The sequence below is a fragment of the Rhinolophus sinicus genome, linkage group LG02, assembly GCF_036562045.2.
Source record: "Rhinolophus sinicus isolate RSC01 linkage group LG02, ASM3656204v1, whole genome shotgun sequence".
Classification (NCBI taxonomy): domain Eukaryota; kingdom Metazoa; phylum Chordata; class Mammalia; order Chiroptera; family Rhinolophidae; genus Rhinolophus; species Rhinolophus sinicus.
Window position 1 is genome coordinate 72,873,241 of NC_133752.1, and position 12,218 is coordinate 72,885,458.

The window sequence follows — 12,218 nt, forward strand, 5'->3', positions numbered from 1 at the left end:
CAGAATGACCGGAGAAGAAAACATAAACTTTCATGTTTCAAGAAAATTTACTTAAATAAAAACTCACAAAGGTAGTAATTTAAGTCAGAAAAACCACACAGCAGTGTTCCATTTTTAGGGTTTACTCTAATGTTAACCCTCACTTTAAGACATTGGATAATACATGAAGGAACAAGACTCAGGTAGTCCACATGAATTAAACTGTAAAATAACACGCAATGGATTAGATCGGAGATATGCGGTTTCCCTGGGGAAAGATGGTGCTTCCTGGGTAAAACAAGGTATTATTAAATCTGAAGTAGGTACCATTCATTCCACCGAATGCCTATTAGGTACAGAAGCTGCGAGGCATAGATTGGGAAACAAAATTGACAGCGTTCCTGTCCTCCTGTACGTTAGTATGACAGATGACTAATGTTTAAAAAGGCAAGCAAATATTTAAGTATAAGTTACCCCAAGTGCTAAGAGATTAAAGAAGAGGGCATTCTGAAAAAAAATCAGAGAAAGCATCAATTTCTAATTGGTTCTTTTGGAGAATTATTATTTTAACAATATCAAAGTAGGACCCATCAGATAAAAAGAGAAGTATTCCAAAGAAAAGAGGTAGCAAAAGTACATGAAAAGGGAAACAGCTTGGAAGATTTAAGAAACTTGGACCATAAGGAGGAGTAGAGGGACTTCAAGATGAAAAAAAAGATAAAAAATATGAATAAAATCGCCCTAACTACATATCTATTAACAATTACTTTCAATGTAAATGGATTAAATGCTCCAAAAGATAGGGTGGCTGAAAGTATAAGAAAACAAGACCCTTACATATGCTGCCTACAACAGACTCACTTCAGATGAAAGACAAACACAGACTGAAAGTAAAGGAATGGGAAAATGTTTTCATGAAAATGGAGACAAAACTCCCCAAAAAGCTGGGCGCAATACTTATGCCAGATAAAATGGACTTTAAAACAAAGGCTATAACAAGAGACAAAGAAGGAGCCAGTAATCCCACTTCTGGGTATTTATCCAAACAAACACAAAATGCTACTTCGAGGGGACGTATGCATCCATATGTTCATTGCAGCACTGTTCACAATGGCCAAGATGTGGAGGCAGCCTGGGTGTCCACTGATGGATGAACGGATAAAGAGGAGGTGGTACATATGTATAATGCAATACTGCTCGGCCATGAAAGGGAATGAGTTCTTGTCATCTGTGGTGGCATGGATGGACCTGGAGGGTATTGTGCTGAGTGTAGTGTCAGACAGAGAAAGACAGATGCAATGTGATTTCGCTTTTATCTGGAATCTAAAGAACAAAATAAAACAGAAACAAACACATACAGAGAACATTTTGAGGCGGGCTGGGATTGAGAGAGAAAAGGGAAGGGATTAAGAAGTACAAATTGGTTGTTACACAGTAGTCATGGGGATGTAGGGTACAGCATAAGGAATATAGTCAATCATATTGAAATAATAATATATGGTATCAGATGGGTACGAAATTTATCTGGTTGATGGATGGGAGGGGGGTTGAGGGCAGGGTCAAAAAGGTGAAGGGATTAAGAAATACAAATTAGTAGTTACAAAATACTCATGGGGATGTAAAGTAAAGCACAGGGAATATAGTCAATAAAATGGTAATAACTACGTATAGTGCCAGGTGGGTACCAGACTAGTCAGGCGGATCACTTCTTAAATTATATAATGCCTAATTAACCACTATGAAACCTGAAATTAATATAATATTGAATGTCAAAATAAAGTGTAAAAAAATATGATCCATGCTAAAATGTGTATATTATTTGCAAATAAATTATCTTAAGTAAAAAAAAAAATTTGATTTTATTCTCCATGCTAATGAAAGTCATTAAAGATTTTAAGTAGAGGACAAACACAATCCAAATTACATTTTTAGAAGATCAAATTGGCTGCTATATGGTGATTGAATTGGAATGGAGCAAGAATATTAACAAGAACATAAAGCTACTAAAGCATCAAAAGTTTAGTAAAGAAAAAAAGAACAAGAACAGGCATTCACAGAAGACCACATCTAAGTGGTCAACAACAATACTGGTAGTGAGAGAAATGCATATTAAAACAACAATGGGAACTTAGTTTTGATACTTGAGACTAAAAAAAGTTTAAAATGGGGTAGCTGGTTAGCTCAGTTGATTAGAGCACGGTGCTCTTAACAACAAGGTTGCCGGTTCGATCTCCACATGGGCCAGTGAGCTGCAACCTCCACAACTAGATTGAAACAACTACTTGACGTGGAGCTGATGGGTCCTGGAAAAACACACTTAAATAAAAAGTTTTAAAAAAAAAAATAAAAAAAGTTCAGACGAACTGTAAAACCTGTTGTTGGTGGGTATGTAGAGAAAAAAGAACTCACATATCCTGCTGGTAGAGCTGTCAGGTGTTCTAATTTTTCAAGAAGGCAGTATGGAAATATCTAAAATGTGTAATATTTTCCCTTTGACCCAGCATTCCCACTACTAGGAACCTAACCCATAAAACTAAAACCACCAGTAAATGTGTGTTTGTAAAGAATATTTAATGCCACATTTTAATGGCAAAAAGGGGAAAGTATGTGTGTACACACATAAAATAGTAAGTGAAAATAAGACTGTAGAGAAAAAAATGAACACACACCAGATTAGGGTGTTTAAAAGGAAAAGACTGCATTAAAAATCACACACATGATCATATTTACACATTGATGAACATTATGTACATGTGCATATGTATAAAGAACTCATGCAAAAGCCAAATGAAGAGATCAGTTGGTCAACTCAGGTACGAAGAAAAAGAAGATTCCTAACAGATGACATAGGCAGAGCTCTTGCCTGTACTCACAGATGTATGTCTTGGTTCTTTTTTTAACCATCTCCCTTATTCATCTTTCATATTACAATTTGATTTCCCTCATAGAGAAAATAATAGGAGAGAATGTGCTGGTTTTTAACTATGCATATTCAGTTTGCTGGATAATTTTCATATACATAACTAAAAAATTGGTTTATGTATCAATCTCTCCTTGAGAAATTGGTTGGCAAGAAACATTCCCTGAGCTTTATCTTTTTTTCAGTATACTAACAAGATAGTTTTTGAGCCTACTAAGACTGAGGACCAGACCCTGGAAAGAAATGATCGTATCAACTTATGGGAGACCTGATGAGGAGGCTATCATATCAGGCTTTGGCAAAATACAGACCCTGTCGCTTCAGGCTATTCCGAATTTGTTAAAACATTCTTTGGAAGTGTGAACAAGTTAAAATAAGGGTTTGGAACAATATATTATAGATCAACCAGACAGTAAGATTTTAGCCTCTCAGAAATTATAATTTAAGTGTCCAATATATTTTATATATAATTTTACAGCAGAGGCTGGAAATGTAATAGATAACTATTTAACTAGATAAACATTTGTATACCTGCACCATCTCTTAATATGTATTATAACTATGTTGTTAAGAAAACTGCATGCCACAGTTAAAAGGTCAACAACAAAGAATGCAGCTGTTAAAGAAAAATTCAAACATTATAAAAGGTTCACTCAAAAGTTTAACTTGTACAAATATAATAAAAACAAAGCAGTGCTGACCCTGGCAGGAGTCAATAAGCTTCTGAAAGTAAGATCTCAAAAACTCTCAATTCCTATATTTTCCAGGGTTGGGAGAAGTAGTGTGGGCGAGGGCTACTATATGGGTGACCACATAAACTCTTATAAAAAGAAGGGGAGGTAAGGCAGAAGCATTCTTGGGGAGTGGAGGCATTCTAAGTATAGCAAATGGTGGAATACACACATGTATAATACGTAGTATATATTAACCTCTTGACTGTGGGTTTCTTACCCCTGCCATGAAATTTGTAATAAGAATCTCCATGGGAGAAATCTACTTGTTAAATTTTTAAATTTACCTTATTTTTTACAGGGTCAATATTCTTTACAGGTGTGACAGAAATAATTCTCACTGGGTTCTCTTCATTTTCACTAACTCCAGTTTCTGCTGCCTCTGAACTCTGTTCCCTGTTGAAGAAAAATAAACCAAAGCTTCTTTATTTCATCACATGTATAGAAAGTTTCCTCTCTCAGTAGATCAACAAAGAAACAGAGGCTCAGGCTGTCTGTTATATTTAGAAGCCGAGTCATATCTGTTATATCATGTTATTGATTTCCATTTAACCTTACTAATGTAAAACAGAAATGGCTGCCTAAAACCACCTGACAGAAAGATTAGTTGTCAAGAAACAAAATAACACAACTATTCTAAGCCCATCTTTTGGGCATGGGAAACACTAAAACAAACCAAAAATCCAACGACAGCCTATTGTATAGTTGTCTCCAGTCTGTGTCGTTAATGCTCTGCAAACGTGGGGTCTGCGAGGGGCCACTGGGGGGTGTGTGTGAGCCCCGTCACCTCTGTCAACCACAGCTGTTCATGTTAATTTATTTTATATTTTCAGGTTTTACTGCTAAAAATGTGTTTAAAACACCACCAGTTAAAGTTTATTCTTAAAATTTCATGAGTAAGAATAAATATTTTAAAGCCTCAATATTTAGTGTTAAGAGCACTGTCAGATGGAAATTCTTATGCAGTAGCTTTGATAGTAAACATCTGACATGTTAAAATGAACATGGAACAGTTTTGTTAAGTGGAAAGGTTATTTTTACTCAACTCATGCTAATTTGACTGAATTAAAAAGCATATAAATTCAGGTTACATTTTCATATTTTCCTAACTGTTAAATTTTCTTATGTATATAAACATTTCTATGTAAATTAGTTGTATTACAAATTCTTGTGATTTTTCCCTTTAACTTTTCTACACACTTGGAATACTATATGGTTTCAAATGTGTAGTACTCTCAACTTACATCATTAATTATACCAAAATTCAGCACTATTATTTGGTACCAAAACGTTTCCTAAAGTCTATTTTTGTGATATAGTGCTTTAGGAAAAAATTAAAAGATGAACCAGGCTGTAAGTTATAGTAACAAAAATAACTGGAAAAAAAATTACCTTGATCGATTTCCAGTTGAAGGGTTTAGCTCTGAATTTACATTAATATTGCTTCCAGTCTCAGCTCCAGTGCTTCTGACATATGGTTTCCTTCCCGTTGCTGATAAAGGTTTGTTTACTGCACCTAGTACTCCAGCAGGTTTTGGCTAAAAATTACACATATGCATGTCATTTTATACCTTACTGAAAAAAATACATAAATTTAGGCATATGTAAGAGATATTGTTTAGCCTAAGCCAAGGAATTATTGTTACTTTGGAAAGTTAAACCCTAACTTGGAAAGTTAAATCCTAGATTTGTTAGAAATGGCAATTCTGTAAAACTGTGCTTATGTGAATACAATTTCAAGTCACAAATATTACCTGTACTTATTAATAACTAGGCAATATTTAATTATTCCTTATTGCTCAATCAAAATGAAAAGTGCCCCTAAAACACAGTGAAATACATAATAAATAAGATATAATAAAATGTATTACAAATAAACTACTGAGTATATAGTAATAGGGTTAATCAAAAATTAAATTTCCTTTTAAGTTTTTAGGTGTCATATTACCTTTATAAAAAGAATATAAACTGTCTAACTCATTAATACTTTAAAATTCATTTTTCTCTTTCTTACACATCTAAATTTATTATACTACTTTTCAGGAAAATCTGCTTTGTGGATTCTAAATAACTTGAAGCCTATGAGGACTGATGAAAACACATGGTCATACTGCAAAAGAGGGAGGGGTTCATGGCAGGAAAAAAAAGCCTTAGAGAACAAGTGCTTTAGAGGCTACAATCCACAACATGATCCCTAATAATCAGAGACTATAAAATCTGGGAGACAATTAAAGGTTATTTCTAGGAATATCAGAAGCAATATACACATGAGTTAAAGATCCCCAAATTATCTAGTACATAATACCTTTCCTGTTAACAGAAGTACTCTTGTCTCTTCTGAAATGTAACTCTTGTCATTACAGAAGTCCTATTTAAAAAAAAACACACAAAGTGAACATGTGTATTTTTATTACAGTTCTGCTTACATATTAATTAATCAAATAATCAAAGAATATTTAATGAACCATACCCTAAGTCTAGCTTTAAAATTAAATCAACGGCACATAAGCAAATGTCAGAGATAAATTACTTAAATAACATTTAAAATAAAACACTCACGTTTTTCACATAGTTCAGAGCAAACCGTTTCCAGTTTATTCACTGAACTATCTTCTCCATTCTACTATAAAATCTACTTTTGTAATCTCAAAGAATCCAAAATGGTACTACACATATATCAGGCACTTAATATTTACTAAACATTCCACACTGGACCTCAAGAAAATTATCCTCAATGGAAAAAAACACACAGATTAATCAGTTTAATTAAAAACATTTTGTTTCTTAGAATCGTAAGTAGACTATCTAAATCATAAAGGTAAACAAACGTACAAGCACATTATAATGTGCTTTGGTAGTTGTGGTACTGACCAATTACCATTTTACCCCGAAAATAAGACCTAGCCAGACAATCAGCTCTAATGCATCTTTTGGAGCAAAAATTAATATAAGACCCAGTCTTATTTTACTATAATATAAAACTAGTTATAATATAATATAATATAATATAATATAATATAATATAATATAATATAATATAATATAATAATACAATATAACATATATAAATACCAGGTCTTAATTTTTGCTCCAAAAGATGCATTAGAGCTGATTGTCCAGCTAAGTCTTATTTTCGGGGAAACGGGGTAAATGAATTAAACCAAATGTGGACAACGATGATACTTTCTTGAAAGTTGTATCTATATAAAACTTAAGAGTTCAAATTTGATCCTTCTCTGTTCAATATCCTGGTAACAGCATACAAATAAACCACAATGGTGTCATGGAAGCAAAATGAATTACTATAATCAAGAAGTGCATTAATTTTTAAATAATTTTACCTAAAAAATATATTTTTTCTTTTATTATGTTTACCTTCATACTAGTGTCAGGAAAGAACAGAGAGCCTGTAAAGAAATTACACTTTTGGCATGTGTTCTAGGCAAAGTTGTATAATTTTTTTGTTTGTTTGCACAAAGGCTTTTATGTAGCTATAATAAATGTTACAAAGCCTGGGCACCAAAGTTCATTCATTTTATTCAGGAAGATATTAGGCTGGTGCAAAAGTAATTGCGGTTTAAAAGGTTAAAAATAATTGCAAAAACCACAATTACTTTTGCACCAACCTAATATACTACAGCCTCACTAAACTATCCTAATATACGAAGTGTGATTAAAAAATATGGTGAATGCTGCTGCCAAGTGCCATCCAATGGAAAGGCAGGGATCTTCAATATAGGAAGTGGCACATTAAACTTTAGTAACAGTGTGTGACAAGTTTCAACTTGTTGGGTACAGTCAGTCAAGTGTGAGCTATGGTTGAGAGGTGTGTTTTAAAGTGTGCCATAAATCATCCTCCATCATGACAATGCTCCATGTCACACATCACTTCTGGTATGGCAATTTCTGTCAAATAAAAATATTACGGTGTGTCCTCATCCACCTTATTCACCGGATCTGGCACCCGGCGACTTCTGGCTCTTCCCCAAAGTCAAAATGACCATGAAAAGTAAACATTTTGAATCAATTCAGGACATCGAGGCAGCCATGACTGCGCAACTAAAGATGCTCATGAAAGAGGACTTCCAGAACTGCTTCAGAAAGTGGCAAAAACAATGGGATAAGTGTGTTTGAAGAGAGAGGGAGTATTTTGAGGGGGATTAATGGCAATGTGTCTTCTACTTTAATAAAAATTTTTAAAATTTACACATTCACCATATTTTTTGATCATACCGCGCATGTATGCCTTGTTTTCTAGTGTTTGAAAACTGCAAATAGTACCGCACCCTATATATACTGTTTTTTTCTATATATACATATCTATGATAATGTTTAATTTATAAATTAGGCAAAGTAAGGTTGAAGCTGGAAAGATTTACTTTCACTGAGATAATACGTATTAAAAGCAACATATTACTAGATAATACTAGATTAAAAGCAACATATTAGAATATGAGATGAGGAAAGTTGCTCATTGAAAACAGAAAAAACCCTAAGTTATTATTAAGAAGTCTAAACACATTATGTTTCAGATATCAAAACAAAAAACAAGTAAAATTAGGTGTAGTGACAAACAACAATTTCATTCTTAAGGATATGATCGCTATTGTATGAAGATTCCAGTCATGATAGCCCTGGGTTAACAATAAAGCGAATTTAAATTCAGGAGCTCACTTAGGAATATTTATAAAGACCAGTAAATTCAATTAGAGGGCAAATAACTTTGCAATCCATTATTCCTATCAAAAACGAGGCACAGTAAATGTCGAATACTAAATCATTACAGAAAATCTAATTAAAATTTTTGTCATCATATGGCATTCAAAGTAGGAAGCTTTGCTTCCTGGAATGTTCTTCTGTAAAATACTGGAAGGGGGATATAACTAAAGCATATCTAGTTTTAAAAATGTGTAAAAAATTTTTTAAATGCTGTATTTTTTCCAATTAAAAATATTGAGAATTCTGTTTTTTAAACAAAGCACAGGAAAGTTAAACAAACTTCAAAATACCACTTTAAAGCAGGAAATACTTTTTTTTAGTTTTTTAAAAATAATGCTAATAGTAAATCATTTTTAAAGGAAATATCCAAAAGAAAAATATTCACTATTTTCTTTCCTTGATATGACTAATTAAAAATAAATAAATGGAGAAACTTAAACTTTAGTTAGCTGGAAAGCTTATTTAGACAAAAAATATGCTGATAGCAGAATAAACATACTATGGAATTTTTAATAAATTTATTGAATCCTTACTATATGACAAACTTTTATGAGCCTAAATATCATAGTAGTAATTGTTCATAGGTATCATTATCGTCTGCATTTTAGAGATGAAGAAATTGAAGCTTAAAAGAGTTAACTTGTCTAAAGTCCCTCAAGTTAGAAGTGGTTGATTAGAATCCAGGTCTATCAATTGCCAAGACCAATTCCATTAATTTTAACTTTTTATTTCACACACACACACACACACACACACACACACACACACACCCCTACACTGTACCAAACATTTTGTTTACTTGTCTGCAAAAATGCTAACAGTGTTTTAATAAAATGATATTAAAATAATTTTAAAAATCTGAAAATTCCTGACATACTAGAAATATCCAGAAGAAATAACTCACTTAAGTGTAACCACCACCACCAACCTTGACTCTACTCTGTAAGGTAAGAATATTTATTGTTCAGGGCCCTGGAAGACAATTTCTTATTTCTTTATAAACTCAGAGGTACTTTTTAACTCTAGTCAAGACAATCCAGTATTTGCCACTTGAGCTGATGGTAACTGAAATTTAAATCATTTTAGTGTGGTAGACAAGTAAGGGGAAGAAAATTACCTTTTCAGGTTGTGTAAAAAATTTCATTGGAAGGACTGGATCCTTTGGTGAATCTGCATTGCACAAAGCACTTTTACTATTTATAACACACAGAGCCACATCACATACTGTATAAAGTTTCTAGGGAGGAAAAAAAAAGAAAGGTCATACATAATTTTCAGTAGTGCAAAATAACTGTAAGAACCAAATCTACCCAATGCATAAAATGGAATCAAAAGCAGGATGTGTGGTTATTATTCCTTGAACATTTCACATTTGTATTTGGCATTTCTTCTCATGTAGCATCCTGGTAAACAAAAAACCCCTTATCTTAATTTAACATGAATGCACCGAAGTAAACCAAAGGAAACATACAAAAAGGGTAGCTACTTGTCTGTAACTTACTAAAAGTTTTTAAGATAGCATAGTTGTAAATTTTATTAGTTCTTATCCCCATGCTCTGTAGAAGTTTTAATGTCTTTTTCAGAGTAATAAACATTCAATTATAATGAAATGCAATAAAAACTGACTATAAATATATATATTTTTATAAACATTCTATAATCCAATTTATTATGTGATAGAAAAAAAACAAGTGGGACAAGGGCCATAATATTTTTTCCTGTAACATCTTAATACCCACTGGCCTAACACATATCTTACTTCATTTGTCTTGGATTCATCTGGAGACTGGGCATCTTTTGTTAATTTGATGTTCTCTGCCATCTTCTTCATAAAGGCATGGCTATTGTTTTCATTCTTTGTCATTAAAACTTCAAGCATGAACCACAGGCACCTAAGTGGTAAACATATTCACCTATTAGAAACTACATGTAGGTGCTTTTGCTTAATGGATAAAATATCTTATTGGGAAGTTCTGCTGTCTGAATATAGTACGAATAAAATATAGAGAAAACCCTAATGATTAATACAAATATTCTGTGAACATTCAATTCCAATGGAAAATTAAATAAAAATAAAATAATAAATATGAAAACAGCTTAATGAGAAAATCTGAGTTTCACACAGCCCATAAAGACTCATTCTCTAGGTAGTCAATAAACATTCAGATGATTTGACTGCTTAGTGCTAAGCTTTCTCAAACCATTTTTGCTGTTTTCCACTTGTTACTGTATACTCATTTAATACATAAAGTGTCCGAAGGAGCCACCTGAATTTCTAAGTAAAAGTGAATCCCAAATCAGGATGAATTTAGAATCACTGGGAAACTTAATAGACAAATCTATTTTAAGGTAAGGCCTGTTTTTAATAAGTTCCCAGGATGATTCTCAGGCAGCCATGACACTCCTGCTTTACTGCATCAACGGGAGAAATCATTTCATGACAATCTATGTGTAGTTCATTACCTATATTCTATGTAACTTTTAAGAAACTACTGTAAGGGAGAAATTTAGCAATAGGCTAATGGAGTTTGTTTTAAGTAGACCTGTCTTACAAGAAATATTAAATTGAGGCTGAAATGAAAGGACACTAGACAGTAAGTTGAAGCCCTAAGAAGAAATAAAGAACACCGGTAAGAACAAAGGTAAATATAAAAGCCAGCATTATTGTATTTTTGATTTGTAACTCCTTTTTGTGATATATGATTTTATTTTATTTAATTTTCCCCTCCTTCCCCCTTAACTCCAAGTCAAGCCGTTGTTCTCAGTCTAGTTGTGGAGGGCACAGCTCACTGGCCCATGTAGGAATCGAACCAGCGACGCTGGTGCTAGGAGCACAGCGTTCCAACCATCTGCACCACCTGGCCACCCCTGTGATATATGATTTTAAAGGCAAATGTATAAAACAATTATATCTATAAATGGAAACAATGTATAAAAATGCAATTTATAACAATATAAAGGGAGAGGGATAGAGATGTATAGGACCTTAAGTTGCTATTATTCAAACTAGGTTGTTATAAGCTTAAGATGTTAATTGGAATCACTATGTAACAAAAATACATAAGACAAAGAAAATAAATAGCTACATGGCAGAAGTAACTCCTTCCTTATCAGTAATTACTTTAAATGAAAATAGATTAAATCTCCCAATTAAAAAGCAGAGATAAGGAGAATGGATTAAAGAAAAAGAAGAAAAGATCCACCTATACCCTGTCTATAAGAGACTCACTTTAAATATAAAAACACACCAACATTTGAAACTAACAGGATGGAAAAATACGTATTTCATGCAAACAGTAACCAGAAGAGAGCTAGTGACTATTTTATGATCAGACAAAATGGATTTTAAGTAAAAAAACAGATTACAAGAGACCCAGAAGGACTATACTGATAAAAGGTTCAATCCAGCAAGACGATATGACTACTATAAATACAAAGCTAACAGCCCCAAAATCTATGAAGTAAAAACTGACAGAATAAAAGGATAAACAGGTAATTCTACGTTCAGAGAGTTCAATACCCTATTTTCAATAATGGACAGAAAACCAGACAGAAGATCAATAAAAAGACAGATAACTTGGTCTGGTTCAACATGGTAACATAGGAAGATCCTGAACTCACTCCTCTCACGGACAGAGAGTCTACAGTTACATACGTTAGAATTTCCTCTTAAAAACCCTAAAGGCTGCCTGAGTGAAGACCACACATCGGGCAAAGAAGAAAACCACACCAAAGCAGGTAGGAGAGGCTGGAATACAATCTCACCAAAAAACCCCACCCTCGATGCTACAATCCAGGAGGGAACTCAAAGCCTGTGGCTTCTCCATGAGGAGCAAGGTGTCCAAACGCCACATCAGATACCCCAAGTT

The 12,218-nt window shown here is 33.2% G+C and overlaps 1 protein-coding gene across 2 annotated transcripts in view; it reads right to left on the reverse strand.

The window, feature by feature from the left end:
- Window positions 1–12,218, reverse strand: part of PDS5A (PDS5 cohesin associated factor A) — a 111,197-nt gene that overhangs the window by 11,117 nt on the left and 87,862 nt on the right. For both annotated transcript variants that reach the window (XM_019751955.2, XM_019751956.2), the window contains exons 27-31: window positions 10,109–10,241; window positions 9,467–9,586; window positions 5,936–5,998; window positions 5,023–5,168; window positions 3,918–4,026 (exon numbers count right to left, since the gene is read on the reverse strand). In XM_019751955.2, coding sequence (XP_019607514.1) covers window positions 3,918–4,026; window positions 5,023–5,168; window positions 5,936–5,998; window positions 9,467–9,586; window positions 10,109–10,241 — 571 coding nt within the window. The remainder of the gene's footprint in view (window positions 1–3,917; window positions 4,027–5,022; window positions 5,169–5,935; window positions 5,999–9,466; window positions 9,587–10,108; window positions 10,242–12,218) is intronic.